The sequence below is a fragment of the Hippocampus zosterae genome, chromosome 2 (genome assembly GCF_025434085.1).
Source record: "Hippocampus zosterae strain Florida chromosome 2, ASM2543408v3, whole genome shotgun sequence".
NCBI classification, from domain to species: Eukaryota; Metazoa; Chordata; class Actinopteri; order Syngnathiformes; family Syngnathidae; genus Hippocampus; species Hippocampus zosterae.
In genome coordinates this window covers 11959973-11984116 of record NC_067452.1, presented here as the reverse complement: position 1 = coordinate 11984116, position 24144 = coordinate 11959973, and the positions used below count along the sequence as shown (strand labels likewise).

The window sequence follows — 24144 nt, the reverse complement described above, 5'->3', positions numbered from 1 at the left end:
TCCCTGGGCCTGCGTGGGTTTTCTCCGGATACTCTGGTTTCCTCCCACATTGCAAAGAATCGCATGGAAGGCTGATTGAACACGCTAAATCATTCATGTCCAAAGTCCGGCCCGCGGGCCAAATCCGGCCCGCGGTCGAATTTCATCCGGCCCTCGGCCCCTGTCATAAAATCAGTGGAAAAATCAATGGAACACGTGTTGCATTGACTGAGGTCTCGTAGACTGGTGAGTGATGTTTCATAGAGTACTGCTTCCCTCTAGTGGCTAAATGAGTAATAGCATTCACTAAATGAGTAATAGCATTTAGACACTAGAGGGCATCACTCACGAGTTAACAAGACATCACTCCGTGTTTATATTGACTGATATGTCATATTTCAAATGATCCTTGCAGTTGTGGATATGTGTATTGCTTGTTCATTTCCCTGTTGTTCGAGTCAAAGGTTTTGTGACTATTGAAAAGTCATGGTGATACATCTTATGTTTCAAATCAATCAATTTGCACTCAGGAGACTTCTGTTTAAGAAAAAGTCAAGTGAATGAGCAGTTGCATGTGAGATACCTGTTTCAAATGAACCAAAAGAAATTCTTAAGATTGTTGAAATTAAAATAAAAATGGAAATGTGAAACAGACTGGCTTACTAAAATTTGTTGAACAATATTGTTGTTCAATGTAAAGAATGTCAGCCAAGGTCGGCCCACCGACATTTTACCACATAAAATCTGGCCCCCTTGGCAAAAAGTTTGGACACCCCTGCTCTAAATTGTCCCTAAGTGTGAGTGTGGGCGTGGGTTTGTGTTCGTCTCCGTGTGCCCTGCGATTGGCCGGCAACCGACTCAGGGTGTCACCCGCCTACTGCCTGAAGACAGCTGGGATCCCTAGCGAGGATTAAGCGGTTCGGAAAATGAATGAATGAATGAATATCTACTTCTGCTTTAAATCCAGAATGTGGGTACTTTTGTTCAGATTGGTTTCGTCCTGTCGCAGTAACTGAAAGTCAAAGCTAGGGGGTGCAGTGATGTGCTGTCCTAGGCGCACCTAATAAACAGCTCGGGCAGAGGCAGAAGAAGAAGAAGGAGAAGAAGAAGCTTCCGTCGTTGAATCCTAGTGGAAAGTTGCTAATGCTGAACAGAAGCGACTCGTTTGAAGGTATTGTCAATGCCTTTTTATCCGGGAACGAAATAATTGTTGGTCTGCGCTATGGGTGGACACCCGTTCCAGAGGGTTCTGGTTTGTTTTGAGCCCACGAAGCGAATTAATTTAGTTTGTACTTGGTGCTATGCTGTAGCCAGGCTTCATTGTTGTGTTTTTATCATAGGCCTGACTGTACATTTCCGGTGCTGTTACTGTTAAAACGACGGGGTTATCGTTTAAAATAATAATATTTTGCTTCAGACTGTTACCTCAGACCACTTGTATTCCCTGTATTTAAGGCTTTATCATCATGAGTTATGCAGAGAAACCAGACGACATCACGAGGGACGAATGGATGGATAAACTCAACAATGTCCACATTCAGCGAGCTGATATGAACAGACTTATTATGAACTATTTGGTGACAGGTGCGGTAATCAAAATGAATTTCCATGAACCTAGAACGCAAAACAAAAGCAGAGAACATGGCATCTTTTTTTTTTTTTTTTTGGCAACAGAGGGCTTCAAGGAGGCGGCGGAGAAGTTCAGAATGGAGTCTGGGATTGAGCCAAGTGTGGACTTGGAATCCCTTGACGAGAGAATAAAGATTAGAGAAATGATTCTGAAGGGGCAGATCCAGGATGCCATTGCGCTGATCAACAGTCTGCATCCGGAACTGCTGGATACTAATCGCTACCTTTACTTTCACTTGCAGGTAATTTCATCCATTTAAAAAACAATCTCTACCACTTGTCTTCATTGGGTTGAGCCAGAGCCCAACTCGTAGGACTTGGTCAAGAGGCAGTTGTATATGTTGGACTGGCTGCCAGCAAATTCCAGGGCCCAAATAGAAAAAAACACCATTCACACTTGCCTCCAGTTTTTTTTTTTGTAACTAGCATTTTTATTAATTCAACCACACATAGGACCATACAAATCTGAACATATGAATACAGAGGACGTCGTTCATTTCCACCCGTGTTTAGTTTCCACTACAACGTCCATGCATGGCTGTAACGGCCCTTCAACATAGGAAACAACAAATGACATACAAAACTATTTGGGGGAAAAAAAGAAGAAAAAAACCCTACAACTAAAAATAGTAGAATGTTGTGATCAACAATAACAGGTGTCCCTCATGTTGGATTTATATCCGTAATCTATAGTGACCTATCCCGATTTGTGGTGTCATTCCCTCATTCATTTGTTTTTGTACTCCTCCCATTTTTCCCATCTCGTTTTAAACTTCCCTACTTGGACCCTTAATATGTATGTGAATCTTTCCAACTCAAATATTTCTCCCACTATTTCCAGCCACAGGTTCTTTGTTGGCGGGTCAGTTTTCAACCATGTTCTTGTTATGGCCTTCTTGCTGGCTACCAGCAACACTTTTACCAAGTACTCGTCTCTCGGTAATACATTACCTTGATTTATATCGCCCAGATACATCACTAAGCCGGTCTTTGGTATTTCATAACTGATTATCTTTTTCAGTTATCTCCAAACCTCTTCCCAATAGCCTTTCAGCCTTTGACATTTCCAAAATATGTGTGCATGATCTACTGATCTGTCCTGTCCATATAACCGCCAGCACTCACTCTGCCCTTGTTTATATTTCCCGGTCATCTCTGGGGTTATAAAAAACCTCATAATATTTTTCCAACCAAACTCCCGCCAACGTCTCGAAGCGGTTGTTGATTGTTGTGTCCTGACTTGCATCCAGTTTATGGGCAATTTAGAGGAGGAGTCAGTTTTATCAACTGTGATAATTTTACACATTGCAGTGTGAGCTCTAAGAAGTGCCTTTGAGTCAACAGCCTGTTACAACAACTCGGTTTCTTCTTTATTGATACTTCCACCGCTTTTTTTCTTTCTGTGTTTAAGTATTGTGGTCTGTTGTTGACATCTTCCCTAAGCCTCAGATGCATCTGTTTTCAAAATTCCACAAATAATATTTGTGTCATTCAGCAGACATCTTCACAATTGTTGTTTTGATTCATGTTTGCATATTTTTAATTTGTTGTTTGCAGCAGCAGCATCTTATTGAGCTAATTCGCTTGAGGGAAACGGAAGCTGCCCTTGAATTTGCCCAGTCCCAGTTAGCAGAGCAGGGAGAGGAGAGTCGAGAATGTCTGACTGAGATGGAGAGGACGCTTGCACTGCTGGCATTTGATAATCCAGAGGAGTCACCTTTTGGAGACCTGCTCAATATGATGCAGAGACAAAAGGTAACTTTCAAATATAAAAGCATAACCCCCCCCCCCCCCCCCCCCCACACACACACACACGCACACTTTTTTTTTGGCACCTGTGAGTAAGAATGTCATCTGGTCGCGTTGGTGCTTGTGCATACGATTTAATGCTCCCACCAACACAGGCATTCTATTAGACAATGGCGAGGTTCACACTGCAGGCAGATGCAATTCAGATGGGATTTATTGCCCATATTTGACCTGTATCTGATTTTCTTGATGGTAGACTGAATGCCTCAATTCCGATTGATTTCAAATCTAACCTGGGCCACTTTCATTTGTGGTCCTAGGTCAGATACATATAAAATTATTTTACAATGCGACCTTAGTTTGTACACCCAGGTCACATATAAACAACTTATTCATCATCCAAAGCCCCAAATGGGCTCCGCGCGGGTGGCAAACAGTGCTTCCGGGGGGGAAATCTCAGTTTTTTGTGCATCTGCAAAGTTATTATGAGTAACAATGTTGACTTTATATTTAACTGTAATCCCACTTGAAACCTGCCACATAAAGTGGACATTTATGGTGATGGTAATAATTCAGCCACACAGGCTTTTTTTTTTTCGCTTTTTATGCGTGGCAATGATGTGATCTCATTTTAAGTACCGTATTTTCACGACCATTCGACGCACCGTACGGTTGGGCGCAGTCTCATTAATGGGTGCCATTTCTGTATTTTACACAGACAAACCGCACGGTATTAATGGGAGCAGTTTTACAGTGGTAAAACATACGCCAGCTTAAACATATGGCATGCATGCGCGCACGCTAACACGTTAGCTTGAAGCATACGGTAGCATGCCAAGATATACGGATACACGCTAAAACACATTTTTAAAAAGGCAACGAAAGCAGAACTGAGTTCGGGTTTATTTTATTTAGCAATCGTACAATGTTCTCACGTTTTTCGATCAATCATCACCAAGAAATCCATCAAAGTCCTCATCCTCTGTATCAGAAGAAGAGGACTGCACATCCCAGTTGTCATTGAACGCATCACATGCTAAAGTGTGAGTTGCTACGCATTGCCGAGCGGAAAGAAGAAGCAGCAACAGCAAAGTCAACATTTCTCTCGTGTGAAGCTTTCCCACATTTGAAAGTAAAGAACAGAGCGAAACATGGTGGCAGCGCATGTGTGTGTAGAAAGAATTGAACAATTGTGCAAGTACCGTAATCCATCAAAAACACCGCGTTCCCTCTCGTTGTCAGAGTCACTCTCATTGCTATGTGGCTCCGCAGAAATGATGCATCCATCCATCCATTATCTACCGCTTATCCGGGGCCGGGTCGCGGGGGCAACAGCTTTAGCGGGGAAGCCCAGACTTCCCTCTCCCTAGCTACTTCTTCCAGCTCTCCCCGGGGGATCCCGAGTCGTTCCCAGGCAAGCTGGGTGACATAGTCCCTCCAGCGTGTCCTGGGTCTTCTTCGGGGTCTCCTCCCGGTGGGACATGCCCGGAACACCTCACCAGGGAGGCGCTCAGGTGAGGAGCAGCAGACAGCAGACGCTGTACCGATCCGCCTGTCGATCTCTTGCTCCCTCCTGCCCTCACTCGTGAACAAGACCCCAAGATACTTAAACTCCTCCACTTGGGGCAAGATCTCCCCCCCCGACCCGGAGGGGGCACTCCACCCTTTTCCGACGAAGGACCATGGTTTCAGATTTGGAGGTGCTGATTTTCATCCCAACCGCTTCACACTCGGCTGCGAAACGCTCCAGTGAGAATTGGAGAGCCCCGTTTGAAGGAGCCAACAGCACCACAACAGCTGCAAAAAGCAGGGATGTAATACTGAGGCCCCCAAAACGGACCCCCTCAACGCTTCGGCTGCGCCTAGAAATTCTGTCCATAAAGTTTATGAACAGAATCGGCGACAAAGGGCAGCCTTGGCGGAGTCCTACCCCCACTGGAAACGATTCCGACTTACTGCCGGCAATGCGAACCAAACTCTGACATCGGTGGTATAGTGACCGAACAGCCCGTATAAGGGGGTTCGGTACCCTATACCCACGAAGCACCCCCCACAGCACTCCCCGAGGGACACGGTCAAACGCCTTCTCCAAGTCCACAAAACACATGTACACTGGTTGGGCGAATTCCCACATACCCTCAAGGACCCTGCTAAGGGTGTAGAGCTGGTCCACTGTTCCACGGCCGGGACGAAAACCACACTGCTCCTCCTCAATCTGAGGCTCAACTTCCTGACGGACCCTCCTCTCCAGCACCCCTGAATAGACCTTACCAGTGAGGCTGAGGAGTGTGATCCCTCTGTAGTTGGAACACACCCTCCGGTCCCCCTTTTTAAAAAGAGGGACTACCACCCCGGTCTGCCAATCCAGAGGCACTCTCCCTGTTGACCACGCGATGTTGCAGAGGCGTGTCAACCAGGACAGCCCCACAACATCCAGAGCCTTGAGGAACTCCGGGCGGATCTCATCCACCCCCGGGGCCTTGCCACCGAGGAGCTTTTTAACCACATCGGTGACTTCAACCACAGAGATAGGAGAGCCCACCTCAGAGTCCCCAGGCTCTGCTTCCTCCAAGGAAGGCGTGTTGGTGGAGTTGAGGAGGTCTTCGAAGTACTCTGCCCACCGGTTCATAACGTCCCGAGTCGAAGTCAGCAGCGCCCCATCCCCACTGTACACAGTGTTAGTGGTGCACTGCTTCCCCCTCCTGAGACGTCGGATGGTGGACCAGAATTTCCTCGAAGGCGTCCGGAAGTCGGCTTCCATGGCCTCACCGAACTCTTCCCACGCTCGGGTTTTGGCCTCGGAGACCACCGAAGCCGCGGTCCGCTTGGCCAGTCGATACCCGTCAGCTGCCTCTGGACACTCCCAACAAACCCTCACTATACGTTTGGGTCTGCCAGGACGGACCGGCATCTTCCCCCACCATCGGAGCCTACTCACCACCAGGTGGTGATCAGTTGACAGCTCCGCCCCTCTCTTCACCCGAGTGTCCAGAACATGCGGCCGCAAATCCGATGATACAACTACAAAGTCGATCATCGAACTGCGGCCTAGGGTGTCCTGGTGCCAAGTGCACATATGGACACCCTTATGTTTGAACAAGGTGTTCGTTATGGACAATCCGTGACGAGCACAGAAGTCCAATAACAAAACACCACTCGGGTTCTGATCGGGGGGGCCGTTCCTCCCAATCACGCCCCTCCAGGTATCACTGTCATTGCCCACGTGAGCATTGAAGTCCCCCAGCAGAACAAGGGAGTCCCCAGCAGGAGTACTCTCCAGCACACCCTCCAAGGACTCCAAAAAGGGTGGATATGCTGAGCTGCTGTTTGGTGCATATGCACAAACAACAGTCAGGACCCGTCCACCCACCCGAAGGCGGAGGGAGGCAACCCTCTCGTCTACCGGTGTGAACCCCAATGTACAGGCACTGAGCCGGGGGGCAATGAGTATGCCCACACCTGCTCTGCGCCTCTCACCGTAAGCAACTCCAGAGTGGAAGAGAGTCCAACCCCTCTCGAGAGAACTGGTACCAGAACCCAGGCTGTGTGTGGAGGCAAGTCCGACTATATCCAGTCGGAAATTCTCTGCCTCACACACCAGCTCAGGCTCCTTCCCTGCCAGAGAGGTGACATTCCATGTCCCAAGAGCTAGCTTCTGTAGCCGAGGAACGGACCGCCAGGGTCCCCGCCTTTGGCTGCCGCCCAGCTCACATTGCACCCGACCCCTTTGGCCCCTCTCATGGGTGGTGAGCCCATGGGAAGGGGGACCCACGTTGCCGCTTCGGGCTGTGCCCAGCCGGGCCCCATGGGTGTAAGCCCGGCCACCAGGCGCCTGCCAACGAGCCCCACCTCCAGGCCTGGCTCCAGAGGGGTGATGCCGATGTCCAGCGGTTGGGCACGCATGCCAAAAGCATAACCGATGGCTTGAAGTTTGAACTGAGCTTCATAGGCGTGTCTCTGTCAAATTTATTTTCGGCCGTTCTTAGAAACCAAAACCGGAGTTGTTTTGCAACAATGCACATTGCCACACTCTATACAGGTGTTGGTACCTGCTTGCGACGTCCCTTTAGCGTCCACTTACACGCCCACCCTTCACTCATTGGCGGACTGCTCCCCAGCATGCCTGTTCTCTCTCTCTCTCTCTCTCTCTCTCTCTCTCTCTCTCTCTCTCTCTCTCTCTCTCTCTCTCTCTCTCTCTCTCTCTCTCTCTCTCTCGCTCTCGCTCTCGCTCTCGCTCTCGCTCTCGCTCTCGCTCTCGCTCTCGCTCTCGCTCTCGCTCTCGCTCTCCCCACATATGCCCACCCTTCCCTGATTGGCCGACTTTTTTCCCGCATGCCTGGTTACAGTCACTTCCGCCTTTTCTCTATATAAACAACGTGTCGGCTGTCAGTCAGAATTCGGAACTCAGCGCATACAAAAGACGCTCCACATCATAAGGCGTCCTGTCCATTTTGGAGAAAATTTAATTGCTTTTAATTTTAAAAAATTAATAACTTTTAATGGCGCCTTATAGTCATGAAAATACGGTAGATGTCTCCAGAGATTGAAAAAGCCTTGCCTCGTCTCCCCCAAAAATTGATACATCCCCTCACATTGCCCCTCTGTAGGTATGATATTATATAAAAAGGTGAGGCCCAACACACTGGATCACATTTACTTCCATAAACACTATGTTGTGAGTGACGTCTCTTCTGCACAGGCAGGTCACTTTTGGGTCACATTTGGTTCACACACCAGACAGACTGAGGTCGCATTTAACATGTAATATGAACACTTGCACAGAAAAAAAAAAGGATTTCACCCAAAAATCCAAATTGCGCATTAACTTAGCTAATGTAGTTAAGTCGCCCACCTTTTCAATCGTCTATAGTTTCCAAATCGTGCAGACGCCAACCACTGTGAACTTGCACTCAGGCTGCAGATGCTTTTTTTTTTCCCACTAATAAACCATTTCAGGACATCGATATGCATGCCACACTTGTGCATTTGTCCATGCACTCCCCATCAATAAACATGCTTCACGTATTTGTAGTCCAAATGGTGACCGACGAAAGCAATAAACAAACAAAGCTCTATTTGTTCTAAACTTGGATGGAAATACTGGGAAGGCACCCAAAAGAAGCCTACAAGGTCAAAAGTGTAATCGCATATTAAGTTCAGTATTTGTAGAATAAAAAAAACAATTTGTTTGATTGTATTGGTTTGTACACAGAGGGCTGAGTTTTAACTTTTATTTTATAACTGAATTCTCATTCTGCTTTTTTTAAATTGTTTTTTCCCCCCTCAATCAATTTAGCTTTGCAAAGGGACTGTCATTTTCAGCAATACCTTATGATAGTTTTACACTTGTTAAACTTGCAACATACAAAATTAGAATTACAACTTTGTCTTTGCACAGTGATTAAAATTTAGTCCATATCGCCCAGCCCTAATTGTAACGAAGTAAATATCAGGGAAATAAGATTATTTGTCTATCTTTCAGGTGTGGAGCGAAGTGAATCAATCTGTGCTCGACTATGAAAATCGCGAGTCAACCCCCAAGTTGGCCAAGCTCTTGAAGTTGCTGCTATGGGCTCAAAATGAACTTGATCAAAAGAAAGTTAAGTATCCCAAAATGACAGACCTCAGTAAGGGGACCATCGAGGAGCCAAAATAATGAAAGAGTAAAATGGACACATTTCCGATATCTATTTGTATCCCAACGAAATGAGATATCATCTTTGTCCACCAAAAGTTTCCCCTTTTATGTTGAACTGGACTGATGCTATTTTAAAATGACCTCTCACTCAATGGAATATGTTGTTTTATTTGGTGTTATCATGTAGATATACGGAATGAAATCAGTATTTTTTTTGTTTCATATTTACATGTACACTAGTTTTTTTCTGTCTTTTGGCAGGGAAAGTTGGTATTGGAAGGTGAATAAAGCCTAAATTAGGTTGTCAGTCTGTGTGATTATGCTTCCAGTGAAAATGATTGGCTGTGTGTGCATGTCCTCAAAAAAAAGCTTGCACATGTCAGCAATGAGACACGGGTATGTTTCTAAATGCTTGTTTGACTGTAACTTTCTTGTTAATGGCTGAAAAGGTTCAGGCACCTGCAGACACAAAGACACACGGATGCTATGATGTACATGAGTGAATTAAGCTGCTCTTTTACTATATCTGCTGTGCTTTCATTCGCTGTTATTTCATTTTGCAATAAATGCAAGTTTTACAATTTTCCCAAAGCTTGGAGTGTTCGATAACAAGGAATGAACTAACCAAATTCTGATAAGGAGACTCAGAAAGGTACCCAACACTTACTATAGCTAAGGTATATATTTTACACTGGGAAAACCTTGCGACAAGCCACCAAACACCACAAAAAGTATAATTCGCTTACAGAATGGATACATAGGTTAATTGTATCTTCTGCCGGTGTAGATCGTGTAGTGGTACTGGCGCCTGACTTGTGCGTGGGCAAGGTGGGATCTGTTCTCACTCACCGATGATGTGGGTGTGAATGGTTGTTTGTCTATTTCTATGTGCCCTGCGACTGTATTACAAACAGTACTGTATATCTATATCAAGCCTTTTCAATTTCGCTTTAGAAATATTTTTAGGTGAAAAAAATAAAAACTACACAATAACCTGGCTTTATAAGTATACTGTACTTCAGTGGACGTCACTTGACAATAGCGACCCCCATGGAAACACAGACCGTGAATGTCAAGACATAATTTGCAATATTTTAAACAGGTATGTAGCTGTATTTGTTGATTGATTGTTACATTAAATTAGTTATTCGAAATAACTTTTTGTATTGACTGGGTGAAGATGTGCCGTTATCTCCCTGCATTATTATTTTGTGAAATTGTTGAAGTGCTTGGAAGAAAATAGATTCATTCATTTATATACATAACGGAAATTATGTGTTGTGAATCAGACATATTTGGTGTTTACATTCGCCTCGACGCCTTGAGGTCGAAAATGGGACAATCCGAGTGAGATAAACTCGATTTCCCACTATTGCGAATGCAGCAGCACATACCCTCGGGCTGCTTCTGTGTGTTCAGGGAGTCAATCTCAACTCATTACACACATGCTGCCCCGTAGCATCCTTCGCATGAGCGCATCCGCAGCGGCTCTTAGGCCCAAGTGCCCCCGTGAAGACAACTTGCAAAGTTGAAGTGCACCAGAAAGAAAGAATCTGCACGAGCTGACTTCCTCCCAGTTTTGAATTGCCCACAGACCTGTGATCGGAATTTTGTTTTCGTTAGGAATCACTTCCTGGTTGTGCGCCCTCTACCGACCACACAAAGACGTGCAGAGGTAAGAACTGACACGTGGATTTCTCCTCGGCAGGGCATCGGAGAAACGGACTCCTTCGCTCAGTATCCTGTCGGCGGTTCCTGGAGCTTTTTTCAAGGCGAGATATGTGTGGCCGAACGTCAGAAGTCCGCCGTGTCTTCCTGTCTGCACTGCCGGGAAGAAATTGAAGTCGACGGTCGAGGCTGCCGCTAACAGACAGCGCGTTGAATGGCACTGATTCAAAAACATGGCAAGAACTATGGTCCAGATTTGCTCAGTCACAAAGAGAACCATCCGTCCGACAAGACTGGAGTCCCTGGATGCCATAGGAAGTGGGCCGAAAACAACAATTGGTCAAGGTAACGTTTACGCATAAACAATTACAGAGTCGAATGTTTACTGTGACCCATCAAGCTAGTTCCCAATGTTAACTCGAAAGTTAAATCAAGAAACACATGGTTCCACTTTGAATTAAATGGCACGCAATAGTACTTAAGGGCTGATGAGTTGTTAATGTTTGCTCCTAACTGTAGTTAACTGACTTGGAAGGAGACGCTCGCTTACCTAATATGCCTCTTCTGTGTTTGGACTGTGTAGACGACTGTAGCTGAAGATGATGCTTTGATTTAAATTACGCTTTCCAACCTTGATTTTTTTTTCCATTAAAAAAATCTCTTGGCGCACCACCAAACAAAAATGTTACAAAAAATACTGCATACAAGATATTGTCTCAATTTACTCAAAACAAAGTTCAAATAGATAATTTTAGGATCAATTTAGTGGAATTGGACATTTTCCACGGGTACCTTGTAAATTGTTTCACAACTTTGGTAAGATAAGGCATGGCATGTATTTTACATAAGAGGAGGCAAGTTTATTTGCAGAGCACATTTTACATTCTGCCGACTCAAAGTGCTTTATATAAAACATTAAAAGCATCAACACACAACTATAACAGTTGATTATAAAGTGGACATGAGAATGATATCACATTGCAGCTATAAGGAATTCAGAAAATAAAACAGTGTGTGCAAGGATTCATTCAAGTCGGCGTCAAACAGAAGTCTGACTTGATAAACTTAAGAGTTGGAGCAGACCTGTAGTTCTCTGTAAATTTGTTCCACATATTCAGGCTCAAAAATGTTCTGCTTATATGGAAATATTTTATTTTTTAATAAGTATGACTGTATATGGGGTGAAAAACAAACAAAAAAACAAACATATGTTTAGTTCTGACCTTGGGAATAGATAACAGACCTATTTCAGATAACCTGAGAGGTCAGGGTGCATTTTCAGGGATCAGCAAATCAGAAATATATTCAGGCCCCAGATCATTCAGTGCTTTTTAAACCAGCAGAACTATTTTCAAGTTGATTCTTTGGCTGACAGGAAGCCAGCGGCTACGTATGCATGCAGTCAGTATTCGGGTTTAAATGAAAATGTTGGTTCCTGAAACATTCGGGATAACCCTGTTTACACGTATGAGCGGACACAGTTGCTCCCGCATTCGAAGAACTCTGTATAAATGGCAACCCACGAATCTCGTGACGCAGATGCATGTAATTTCCGCTGAAACAAGTTCTGTTCACGTCACTCACCACAGGAACAAAGCAGATTTCCTCCTCTCTCTGTTGACTTGACTTAACTCTCTCCACAAATGAGAGAGTATTTTTGAAAGAATATTGTCAAATGAATTATTGAGTTTTATGAAAAAAATATCAAGATATTTATTTTTTGAGCCCATACTTCCAACCCCTAAGCCAGAGTCAGAGTCATGATCCCGGTAATAGTTGAGCAGCAGGATTATCAAGCAAACAATTTCTTTTCGATACAAGCAAATTACACGCGCCGTTGATCCCATGTCACGTGTTCTACTGTCGTGATGATGCATTCACGGCACCTCAATGAAATGTGCTGTTTTTAAACTGAGCAATCCTTCCTGTGCAGGCCGGTGGCAAGGGTGTGGACAGTGGTGCTCCTGCTTGGTACGTGCCTCCTCTACTGTGCCCGGGTGGCGATGCCCATCTGTGCGGTCAGCATGGCGGAGAAGTTCAACTGGAGCAAGAAGGAGTCTGGCATGGTTCTGGGCAGCTTCTTCTGGGGTTACTGCTTCACACAAGTGTTTGGCGGTTACGTCAGTGACCGGTGAGTGTCATCATTTGTTGACATATGAATCCCATTCAAATGAATGATGGCTCACACAATAAAGTCACAGTTACAAGTTGATGCTCATGCAGTACTTGACTATGTGCTCAAGGGTGGGAGGAGAAAAAGTACTCCTGCTCTCTGCTGCTGCCTGGGGCTCCATGACAGCCTTCACTCCCATCCTGGCTCATTTTTGCTCCCAGCCAATCTTCTCAATGACGCTGGCCCGCTTCCTGATGGGCCTTTTACAAGGTAAACTAGCTTGATTACGTAATATGACACCCCAATGGTCATTGAGATTGTTTTAGTTCGGACAACCGGGGGTACCAGAATGCTTCAACATGCAAAAAACTTCCTCCCTTTCTATATTGCCTTATATGGTCACTCGTGTCTCTTCAAGGTGCCACTCACCCAACCATGGGTTTTGCCTTAATGTAGGCAATCATTAATTGAACTTTCTGCTGGGCTTGTCGTATCACCATTCTTAAAACATGTCCAGTGGTGTCTTTTATTCTTGTATTTATTTATTCTTATACTTGTACTTTTATATTTTTGAGCGCAAGAAAGTCAAGTGAAGTGAGAGGTCCGACAAAATGGAACCGGAGGATTGGACTGATCAATCTCTTTTTTTACTTGCCAACTGATGAACGCTCGGCTGTTAGAAAACAACAGTAGCCCGTTTACTTAGCAAACTCAGTTTTCGCCAACGTGATGTCATTTACGCAGCGATCCCAACGTTGCGGTTAAAGGAGACGTCTATCGTGCTCCTCTAGTCGCCTAGTAACTGCTCCAAACAAGACGGAATGGAACTCTGCACCTCCAGTATTCCAGTGCGAAGAGAGATATGGTATTTGATCTGAGACATTTTTGTTTTCTTATTTAGCATTGTCTTAAGCGGTTACTACCATTTTGTTTTGCCTACAGCTACAGCTATTGCGAGTAAAGTGAAGATGAGTTGCATAATCAGAATATGCTGGGAAGAAAATTAAGAACTAAGCATTTTCTCTGATGATATTGCACAAGTCATGTAGAGTTACGGTGGAGTTTGCATACCTCAGTGAAGATGTGGTACACTCGATCTCTCTTTCGAAGCTCCAATTACAATATCAAACACAATGTGCATCTTGTCTCGATTAGGCTTCTGATTCAATTTTTCTTTGTGGGATTGTTTGTGTCCTATTGATTGCAGGTGTTCATTACCCTTCTTTGGCAAGCCTGTGCTCTCAGAAGGTGCTGGAGAGTGAGCGAGGCTTCCTCATGAGCACCGTGGGCAGCGGCTCCTACCTGGGGTGAGTCATGTCTCACGTAAATGCATATGTCGAGCAGAGGGGGCCGTCAAAACCCGTGCCCCTGTGTGACATTTGGCAGCACCCTTGTGATCGGAGGGGCTGGTTCCCTTATGCTGGACCTGTACGGTTGGGAGAGCGTCTTCTATGTGTCGGGTCTGCTGGCAGTAATGTGGGCCTACTGCATGTGGAAATACTTACTCAGAGGAGAAGGCAAGTGAGGCATTTTTTTGTTGTCTTATCTATGGTGTCTGGTGTCCTTTCCTATCTGTTGAAATGAGTTCAATGTCCCCTCATATGAAAACCTGCCGGTTTTCTCTTGTACTCGCAGGGCCAATCATCACTCTGGAGTCCTTGGGAAATGGTGTTCCACAGTCCAAATTGACCAAAAGGCATTGGTTATGGCTCTTCAAACAACCGGCAGTCTGGTGAGAACATGAGAAAGAGATCATGTCGAGAGAATATATGTTCAAGGTGAACTACTGCCAGCTTGGTCCGTCTTTCAGAGTCAACGGCTAAGTTGGGTTCGGCACCTGAAAGGCAGGAACTTCCTCCTCTTAAAATCTTCATCTGGTTGGGGTCACCAGTCAGAAGCTTAGACCTTTTCAAGTTTCTGATGATGAACTAATGTCTCACCTCATGTTTTAATGATGGAATACGAATCATATGCTCCATTTCATGAGATAAATTGTAAATTTCCCCAGTGTGGGACGAATAAAGGATATCTTATCTTATCTTATAAGGAAAAAACTCATTTTTAATCACGGTCCCAATGACATCAATGCTTTAGTGATGATTTTTTTCTGATAGAATGCTACAGTTTTCTTTCAGTTAATATCCAAAATTGGCAGCCAAATTGAAAGAAATTGAAAATCTAAAATGAACTAAATTAGTGCAGATTACCAATCCTTGTCAGATTTTATGGGGTTCTTATTTTAAAATGCAAACCAACAACATTGTTGAATTGATTCACAGGACTCTCTTAGTCAAGACCGTTTTCAAACACCGCATTATTTGTACGTTTTTTTTTTTCAATTTTCAAGCAATTTCTCTCCCGTCTGATTAACTTCATGGTGTGCCAGACGATTAACAGATCAGATAATACTGTTCAACAGCAAACTTGAATGAGAAATGCCTTTATGTGTCCCTAAACGTATCTTTGGGCCGGCACGGTGTTCGACTGGTTAGTGCGTCGGCCTCACAGTGCAGAGGTGCAGGGTTCGATTCCGGCTTCCTGCCTTCCTGTGTGGAGTTTTCATGTTCTCATACCTGTAAACCTCGGCTAATAGCTGCCCTTATAAATGATTACGATTCCCCTTACAAAGCAACAAAAACCCGTACAACGGCTTACCGCGCATGCTCACATTATGCTTTATCAATCCGACCGTATGCAGCGATGAAACAACATATACGATTGAAGATTACTTTTGCTGGTTTGCCATAACAATAGTAGCAATCGACGACGGCATTGTCGTTGGCTACCAGCAGGTGAGACGATCTGGATTTGAGCCAAAATGGTCTTTGTGAGATCGTTTCACAATTGTTTTTTTGGGGGGGGGGCTTCCCCGTATAAAAGTTTTCATACGCCATACATGATTTGAAATGAAACGTATCAAATAGGGGGAAAACGTACATGTTGACAGGTATGTGTTCTTGTCTGTGTGGGTTTTCTCCAGCTACTCTGGTTTCCTCATTCCAAAAACATGCATTCCAAAAACATGCATGACAGTTCAATGGAACACTCTAAATTGTCCCTAGGTGTGTGTGTGTGTGTGTGTGTGTGTGTGTGTGTGTGTGTGTGTGTGTGTGTGTGTGTGTGTGTGTGTGTGTGTGTGTGTGTGTGTGTGTGTGAGCGAGCGTGGACATTTGTTCGTCTGTGTGTGCCCTGCGATTGGCTGGCAACCGGTTCAGTGTGTCCCTTGCCTAGTGCCCAAAGACAGGTGGGATAGGCTCTAGTACGCCCGCAAACCTTGGTAGGATAAGTGGATCAGAAAATGGATGGATGGATAAACCATGTTTTTGACACTGATGTGCTAGTGAAAAAAACAAGGGCAGATTCAGAAAACGTTTGATCAAAAAAATGTGTTTACCAGTGTAATTGTTAATGGTTACATTTTATGACAGGAAGGAAGTGACCCTAACTGGAAACCTATAGCACAGAAAGTTTGGCTTTGAAAACAACAACCAAAAAAAGATCCATAATTGCACTGTTTGTGTGTGCGTGTGTCTACATCATGTGGTACCAATGCTTCTTCCCATTGATTTTGTATGTTTCTCTGCTCTGCTTTATCCTCTGACCAGCGCCGTGATCATTACTCACCTTTGCACATCAAGCACATTCTTCACTTTGTTGTCATGGCTGCCAACCTTCTTTAAAGACACATTCCCCGATGCTAAGGTAACTTGATCCATTCCAGGAGGAGACAAAAAGAATGAAAACATACTTGTTGTGAAGCTCTCAGAATCAAGAACAGACCCTACCTTTTGTTCCGAACGGGATTATGTCGTTAAATATACATAAAGCCGAGGATTTGATTACTTGTTCTGGTTGGTCTTTACACAATGTTCTTCTGTGCTTGTCCATCATAATATGGTGAAATTACTACAACAAATACTTACAATGGTTACACGTTACAATGGTTACACGTCCCTCCTTGTCATGGACTGCAGGGGTGGAGGAAGCGTATGCAAAATAATGCAAAAGCATATGATTGAAGCTGTAAACATATTTTGTATGTAGACAAATTTTCCTCTGTAGTTGAAATGTAATGAGGAAATTAGTACACCGGAAGCACACATTTTAAAACCTGACCAAAAATATCCCAATGCATTTTGGTGGTGAATTTATATTTTCTCCCTCCAGGGTTGGGTGTTCAATGTCATTCCTTGGCTGGTGGCAATCCCCTCTTCACTCTTTAGTGGCTACCTGTCTGACCACCTCATAAGTCAAGGTACAAAAGTCAACTCTGCGCGCATCGCTGCTTTCAAATGGAGTCGTTTCACTCATGCGGTTGTCAAAATGTCATCCCAACAGGATTTGACACGGCCTCGGTGAGGAAGTTGATGCAGGTAGAGAAGATTCACTCTGCAAATATCCTGGTCCTTGAAACATGGTCCATACGTAAAATGTTGGGTTCATCTGTTTTTTTTCTCTGCGTTTGCCTCTCGCTAGTTTTTTTCGATGGGGGTTTCTAGTGTGTTTACCCTGCTTCTGTGCGGAAACACCACATTCTCCTGGGCTGTAATGTTTGTGTCGGCCACAATGGGACTCACCACCTTCAGTCACAGGTATTGTCATTCTGCTTGCACATTTTAGTTTTGTGTGTCAACACGCTGATTTCCAAATTTTAGCGCTCCCTAAAGTTTTGTTTGACTCCCTATAGGCAGGCAGGCAGCCATGGATATTACCGTAATTTACGGACTATAGAGCCCGCCTGATTATAAGACACACCCACTGCATTTTGAAAGGAAAAAACATTTTGTACACACACAAGCCGCACCTGTCTATAAGCCGCATGAGGTATTGGCAAAAAAGACGGTACACAGAAAGAGGTTTCAACGTTTAATAACTTAATCTTACGTCTTCTTTCTAAATAGTGCCTATAAATCATGACGGTAGTAAAACAGTACTCACACGGCTGGTTAAAAAAAAAAGGCACCGTTCCCTGTGGAGTAATGCTTTGTTTTCATATGATCAAAAAAAACACTCTTGCCGTAACACTCTGTTAACCATTCTTCACTGTCACTGTCACTTTAAAAGGAGCGTTGGATAATCTCTTGGGAAATCTCCTGAGACTTGGACCATGAAGTGAAGTGAGAAGAATGCTGAGCTGTGCTCATTCAGACTTGATGTACTGTATCTGCAATCGGCATTGTAACCCGGCTAATATTAAGAGTAAAGTATCGTCGTTTAGGAGTTTGAACGGTGTTGCACGGTAGGTCGTGTGAACAGCCGTGAGGCAGGGGAGATTAGTCGTTTTCCGCGCGTTTCGGGCACATACAAAATGCCAGAAAGTGCTCACAAGCCACGACTGTTGTCTATTTTTGTATACTTTTCTATTTGTTAGGTACATTTGACATATCGCAGTCGTTTATTTTATTCATGCTCTGCATTTTCTATGTTCAGTCGGGAACAAAGCCTTCATAAAAATTATTTTGCGTTCGGTCAAGTCTGTCATAGACCCAGCCACACCGCTTTCGGATTTCAGTCCATCTAAAAACACAGGTGAAGTGCGCTCTCTCATGGCTGGTTGTTTTCACTGTGACATGTGATAGCGCCCTCTTCCAAAATTGGCGGACCGCGATCCACGACCGGACCGCCGACCTCCTCTGTCCGGACCCGCGGCAAATTGTATAAAATAATAATTTATAAAGTGATCTTTACGTTATACATTTTATATTTGTGGACTATAATCTGCGCATTACCGCGATTGCTTGTTAAAATTATCCGTTGTATTCTTTGCGTGCATTAACAGATGTAATGCAGAGGACCGCGGCAGCGCGACTTTTTGTGTATAATGTTTGACTCACTGGAGACCCTGGCTGAGCAGGGCATGTCGGCGTTAACGATGCGCTGATTGGCTCCTCTGAACTGAAGGTGTCCCCATACATAAGTGTCAGCACGCATCTATCCCAATACACACGCATTCAAAATGGATGATTGTGTCAGGAAACAGACGCATGCGCGACGCCACAGTGTGCTCACAGCTTCAGACCAGGAGAGCCGCACACAGACAATTAGACAAAACGAATCGCGGGAGGTTTCGATTGTGTGCAGTTCTGCTTCCGTCTACCCGGGGATCTTTGCAGCTGTTTAATAGCAGAACACCGCCACACGGTAAATGAACATCACAATGGCCTTCCTCAAATAATATTTGCATGCCTCAGACTTTGCATTCACCTATTGTGGAAGAACAGCACTGCACATTCCTGTGCTCCCTTGTGTCAGTATTTAAAATGGTTCTTAACTCCTCTTCTGATATATTTTTAAGTCATTTCAGAGGGGATGTGAAACGGGGAATTGTACAAATGAAAAGGATGTTTTTGTTTTCAGGTTTAGTATTTATTTTGGTAAAATTAGTATTTTGTTTTGTTTTTGTTAAATTAAGGGAAAAAAAGACAACTACTATTTAACAAAGTAAAAGTAAAAATGTCTTATTTCCCTAAAAGGGCTATTTCTATTATTAAGCAGGCACAACTTAACAAAATAAGAGTTCCTGTGCCTCAAAACAATACTTCTCATTATTTGCTATGTACTGGCAACGTGAATAATTGTTATTTTCATGGACCCCATTATTGGTTGGTTGTGAGGAGTGTTGATTTGTATAAGCTTGGCTTGAACATACTAAATGGGCATATAGCCCTGCTCCCCATGACCGCCGTGCATGGGACCGGACCTTGGTCTTATAAAAAATTTTTTAAAAAGTGGACCGACACCATTTCTAGTTAAGGACCACTGTGATAGCGTCTCAGTTATCCTTTCTGCTCGAGCGCTCCCTGGCGGCCGTTGGAAAAATCTTTAAACAGGCCGCTTCATTATATAAGCCGCAGGGTTGAAAGTGTGTGACAAAAGTAGCGGCTTATAGCCCGGAAATTGTGGTAGTTTCTGCCAGCTCCCATGCCGAACAACATTGCAGCTTGGCTGCTAAATAGTCAGCGCTAGCCGAACGACATTAGCTTCTTACCAACTAGACAAAGGGCTCCTTGTCGCAGACGGTCGCTGTCCAGGCACCCAAGAAGTTACGTGCCCACCCCCGTTAATACCGCCAGGAACACCGTGTTCGCCACCAGTCAGCAGCCAGGAGGTCACGTCACGGTATCACCGTCCAAGCAGCCTTAGCGGGGCGAATGCTTTAATTCTGTCTGGCCAGAGATGCAGAGGCATCACTTCGAAAGTGGACCTAGACCAAGTATGTCAATTTCTGATAATAAGCTGTGCAACAAGCCGGAGGTGGACTTTGAAGAATCGATTTTTAACATTTTTTTTAACTCCAGCACAGTACATTTTAAAGTGTGGTTCAGTTGTTTTAAGTGCAGTCGAATTAGTTTTTTTTTTTTAATCCTTACTCCTTCAGTTATGAAGCTGAGCTGAGACAGTGGCCTGGATTTTTCAGCTCCCCCGAAAATGTTCGATCACGGAAGGTTGACTGTTTGAAAAGTCGATCTTAGGTCAAAAAAGGTTGGGCACTTTCAAGGACTGAGGTTTAAGTTGTTTACGTAAACATACATAAAATTGCCACGGAGTGCACAAAATGCAACCTTAAGTGCGTGTGTTTACATGTGTGTACATAAGGGAGTGTTATAAACTCCACCCAAGGTCACACTGTTTCGAGCGGGGGTCGGCAACCCGCGGATCTGGAGCTGCATACGGCTCTTTCGCGCCGCCCTCGTGGCTGCTTGGAGCTTTTTAAAAAATTTTTGAAAATGGAAAAAGATGGGGGAGGGAAATGTTTTATTATTGAAATTGTTTTCATATGGTTTCTGTAGGAGGACAAACATGACACAAACATTCTTAATGTTTTCCAATGCTGTAAAAATGAGGACAATAAATATTACATTTCAATATTTCGGTCAATGAAGATTTGCCCGCAGCACACGTTTCTATTTGCAGGACGGGATTCCAGGCAGGTGGCAGTTGTTAAAAAGAAAACAACAACCAAACAGCGTTTCATGTACAATTCACAGATGGTACTGGCAAAGAATGTGAATGTGGAGGGCCGAGAGGAGCATTTTTAAATGGTACACGTGAGCTACGATAGTTAACACGCTGCAAGAGTGCGTCCCGTGCCTCAATCATCTTAGGGGGCCGTTGTGGCTGTTGCTCATTGTGGCACGCGTGTGTCAGGGCGTGCGTATGCGGTAACGGGTCGATCCCGGGAGACTGGTTGATCGAAAAGTAGATCTTTGGTCAAAAAAGGTTGGGCACCCCAGCTCTACAGGATGCACTGCAGGGAAAAAAAATAATCATCATGAAGGCTCATTGTGTATTCATAGCCAACTTAGTCATATCCATGGTAGGCTAATATAGTTAAGATTAAGATAGCCTTTATTTGTCCCACTCTGGGGAAATTTACAGTCTACAGCAGCATATTTGGGGGGTAGAAAGAAGAAACCAAACGTTTGAAAGCACGAAAATAAATGTAATGACAGTTCAATATAAGTGCAATATAAATATCAATATAGATATACATTTATGTATATACAGTAATCCCTTGTTTATCGCGGTTAATGGGGACAAAAACCACCCGCAATAAACGAAAATCCGTGAAGTAGCGTCCAATTAACATAAACCGGTTTAAAAAAAAATATATATATATATATATATATTTTTTTTAAGTCCGCAAATGGTCCGTGAGAAGCTGCAAAACAACAGCGAGTCACATAAAGCAACATACACAGTACTGTACTCCATGTATATGTAAAAAAAATGTTTTTTTTTAAATATGTTTGAAAAAATCCGCGATGCACTGCACCCGCAATAAACGAACCGCGAAGTAGCGAGGGATAACTGTGTACATACATATATATATATATATATAAAGCATATATGCAACTGGTAAAATGTGGCTATGCTATTTACCTATTTACAATTGTTACTGGTTTTTCACGTATTTTATTTAGCAGCCTGACAGCAGTCGGTAGGAATGAGCGGCGGTATCTCTCCTTCTTGCAGCGGGGGTGTAAGTGTCTCTGGCTGAAGGAGCTACCCAGTGCTGTCAGGGTGGGCAGGCAGGGGTGGGAGGGACTGTCCATCATAGCTTTTAACTTAGCTGGCATCCTCCTGTTGCCCAGATACATGTATAAATACATACAGCATGTGTTGTCTTCATGATAAGCCTTATATAAGGCTTTTAATTTTTTGCAGCGGCAAATCTATTTGGTTTTTGTTCCAATATGGCTCTTTCAACATTTTGGGTTGCCGCCCCCTGGTCTAGAGCTTCCACCAGTCCGCTGTGTTCATCGAACTGGAAATATGTATTTTCTTTTGCATTCCAATTCACAACTTGATAAAAACATGGCCATGTGCCTGCTGTTTCATTTGGGAGCTATGCAAAATGATGTTTATTTTATTTTTTTCAAGTTGACCTTTTGAGTGTACAGGTAATGTTGGAACCACAAAATACATTTGTGTTCCAAGTAAAACTATAACCGCATGTATTTCGAACATAGGATGCCGTCATAGAGGTTGTTTTTTGTGTAACATCACATCTGGCATTTAGGATTTCACCTGGTCATTTCAGTATTGTCACTGGTGTACAGTGTCGCAACTTCAATTGGCATACCGGACAGGAAGGGAAGAAACAAAGCATGAGCCTGTCTTCTTTTATTCTTATTCCATCTCTCAAAGAGTCATGGTTCAACGGTTGTCTTCCCTACAAATACAGGCTTTATATTTTACTTCTGCTATTTGTAAGGGATTCGTCAGGGAACAAAATGTGTGAAAATCGTTCCTGCTAATTTAAAAAAAACCTCAGTTCTGATCTGGTCCAAGCAGAGGTCGGAGCAGTGGAACTGATACTTTGGTCTCAACCAGCATTCATAATTGTCTCCCTTTTGTCTTTTATTCATTTTTATATTGAACGGATCTCATTTTGTCTTTCCCATCTGATTGTTGCTCATATTTGACACTGATCAACTGAATGAGGTGAGCTAATGACACTTTTGCTTCACAGTGGTGTATCGGTAAACGTTCAAGATCTCGCTCCATCTTGTGCAGGGGCCTTGTTTGGTGAGTGAAAAACAATATTTGGATGAAAACCCACCACAAGAGGACCATATTTTTGTAAAGTGTAACATGTCCCATGTGTTTGTATTTTTTTGACAGGTGTTATGAACACATGCGGCGCGTTCTCAGGTGCGTTTCTTTCACTTGACAACAGTGGGCAAAACAACATCAGTCTTTCCTCCAGATTTTGTTTTTCACTTTATAACACACACTTTGGTCAAATAATTAATCCACCACTCAAAATGATGACTTTGAGCTCACGCGCTGTTAGTGGCGTCGCCTCCTGAGTGTCATGTTTATTTCATCAAGAAAGCAGCATCATGGCGTGTACGACAGATGAATAATGGACGACACAGAATGACAGACATTGGTCCTGTGGGGGAGTTGCAGTGAACTGTGACATTTTCCTCAGCGGCAACATGACGCTATCACACATACCTTTCATCTCTTTAACCTAATCTAGCATTGTGTGTATGTGTGTGTGTGTGTGTGTGTGTGTGTGTGTGTGTGTGTGTGTGTGTGTGTGTGTGTGTGTGTGTGTGTGTGTGTGTGTGTGTGTGTGTGTGTGTGTGTGTGTGTGTGTGTGTGTGTGTGTGTGTGTGTGCGTGTGCGTGCGCGCGTGTGTGCGAGCGCGCGCGCAGGAGTCCTGATGGTGTATTTCTCGGGCTATCTCATCGAGACCACGGGATCATGGGCGTCCATGTTCGGGCTCATCACTGTCGTCAATCTGCTCGGCCTGTGCATCTTTTTGGCCTTCGCCGAGGCCCGCCGCGTCGATGTGGACCCCAGCAAGATACGCCATCACCATATCCATATTTGAATACTTTGTCCCAGACTGGACGTGATTGTGCCTTTGAGCAGCTGCATTGTCTGCATGGGAGGTCTGTCACCCTTTCTTTCTCTCTCGCTCTCTTTCTCTCACATGTACAACATGTGCACAAAGCACACAGAAAGAAGTCTGTGTTTTGTTGCGCACTAAAATACACAAACTCAAATCACAAAAAGACCAGCGTGGTGTCAGGGAACTGATAAGGGAGGCTAATCGTTGGGGAAGGTTTTCAGGATGAACAAAAAGCACACTGTGGTAACTGAAGTGTAGCTCCATGTTTTAATGAGAAAGGGGAGTTTGCAATGCTCTACAAGAAATCACTTTCTGTCATGTTTATTAAGACAGTCGTTAGACAGGAGTACCTGGTAATCATGATCTGTGAAACTATCAGTCGTCTCCCACCCCATATTGTGCCTCAGATTTGACCCGCATATACTTTTACTCCCTGACTTGCGGTGTATCCCCTCTTATCCCCCCTCCACATGCTCAGAACTTAAACCAATGTTCCTT

General features: G+C 44.1%; 2 protein-coding genes across 3 annotated transcripts; both read left to right on the top strand.

Moving 5' to 3' along the window:
* Positions 1 to 992: 992 nt before the first annotated feature.
* Positions 993 to 9580, top strand: LOC127595246 (glucose-induced degradation protein 8-B homolog). Its single transcript, XM_052056846.1, has 5 exons — positions 993 to 1150; positions 1435 to 1563; positions 1654 to 1850; positions 3166 to 3363; positions 8840 to 9580. The coding sequence occupies exons 1-5, from the start codon at positions 1123 to 1125 to the stop codon at positions 9011 to 9013; spliced, it is 726 nt and encodes a 241-aa protein (XP_051912806.1). The 5' UTR covers positions 993 to 1122; the 3' UTR covers positions 9014 to 9580.
* An 858-nt stretch (positions 9581 to 10438) lies between these two features.
* On the top strand, positions 10439 to 23825 carry slc17a9b (solute carrier family 17 member 9b). 2 transcript variants are annotated; one of them, XM_052056695.1, is made up of 13 exons: positions 10440 to 11008; positions 12597 to 12794; positions 12907 to 13046; positions 13984 to 14083; positions 14163 to 14293; positions 14412 to 14508; positions 16382 to 16478; positions 16944 to 17031; positions 17115 to 17149; positions 17253 to 17368; positions 22753 to 22808; positions 22905 to 22934; positions 23447 to 23825. In XM_052056695.1, exons 1-13 carry the CDS (start codon positions 10878 to 10880, stop codon positions 23623 to 23625), a joined length of 1398 nt encoding a protein of 465 aa, XP_051912655.1. In that variant the 5' UTR covers positions 10440 to 10877; the 3' UTR covers positions 23626 to 23825. The 2 variants fall into 2 exon arrangements, with proteins under 2 accessions (XP_051912663.1, XP_051912655.1); XM_052056703.1 differs by lacking the exons at positions 22753 to 22808; positions 22905 to 22934; positions 23447 to 23825 and adding an exon at positions 17464 to 17793 and having other exon boundaries at positions 10439 to 11008.
* The last annotated feature ends 319 nt before the right edge of the window (positions 23826 to 24144 follow it).

Bases quoted from the DNA above. Each gene is read 5' to 3' on its own strand.
- slc17a9b (XM_052056695.1), top strand. From the start codon at position 10,878: ATGGCACTGATTCAAAAACATGGCAAGAACTATGGTCCAGATTTGCTC. The intron at 13,047-13,983 runs GTAAACTAGCTT...TATTGATTGCAG, and splicing joins CCTGATGGGCCTTTTACAAG to GTGTTCATTACCCTTCTTTG. The intron at 22,935-23,446 runs GTGCGTTTCTTT...GCGCGCGCGCAG, and splicing joins CACATGCGGCGCGTTCTCAG to GAGTCCTGATGGTGTATTTC.
- LOC127595246 (XM_052056846.1), top strand. From the start codon at position 1,123: ATGCTGAACAGAAGCGACTCGTTTGAAG. The intron at 1,851-3,165 runs GTAATTTCATCC...TGTTGTTTGCAG, and splicing joins ACCTTTACTTTCACTTGCAG to CAGCAGCATCTTATTGAGCT. The intron at 3,364-8,839 runs GTAACTTTCAAA...TCTATCTTTCAG, and splicing joins ATATGATGCAGAGACAAAAG to GTGTGGAGCGAAGTGAATCA.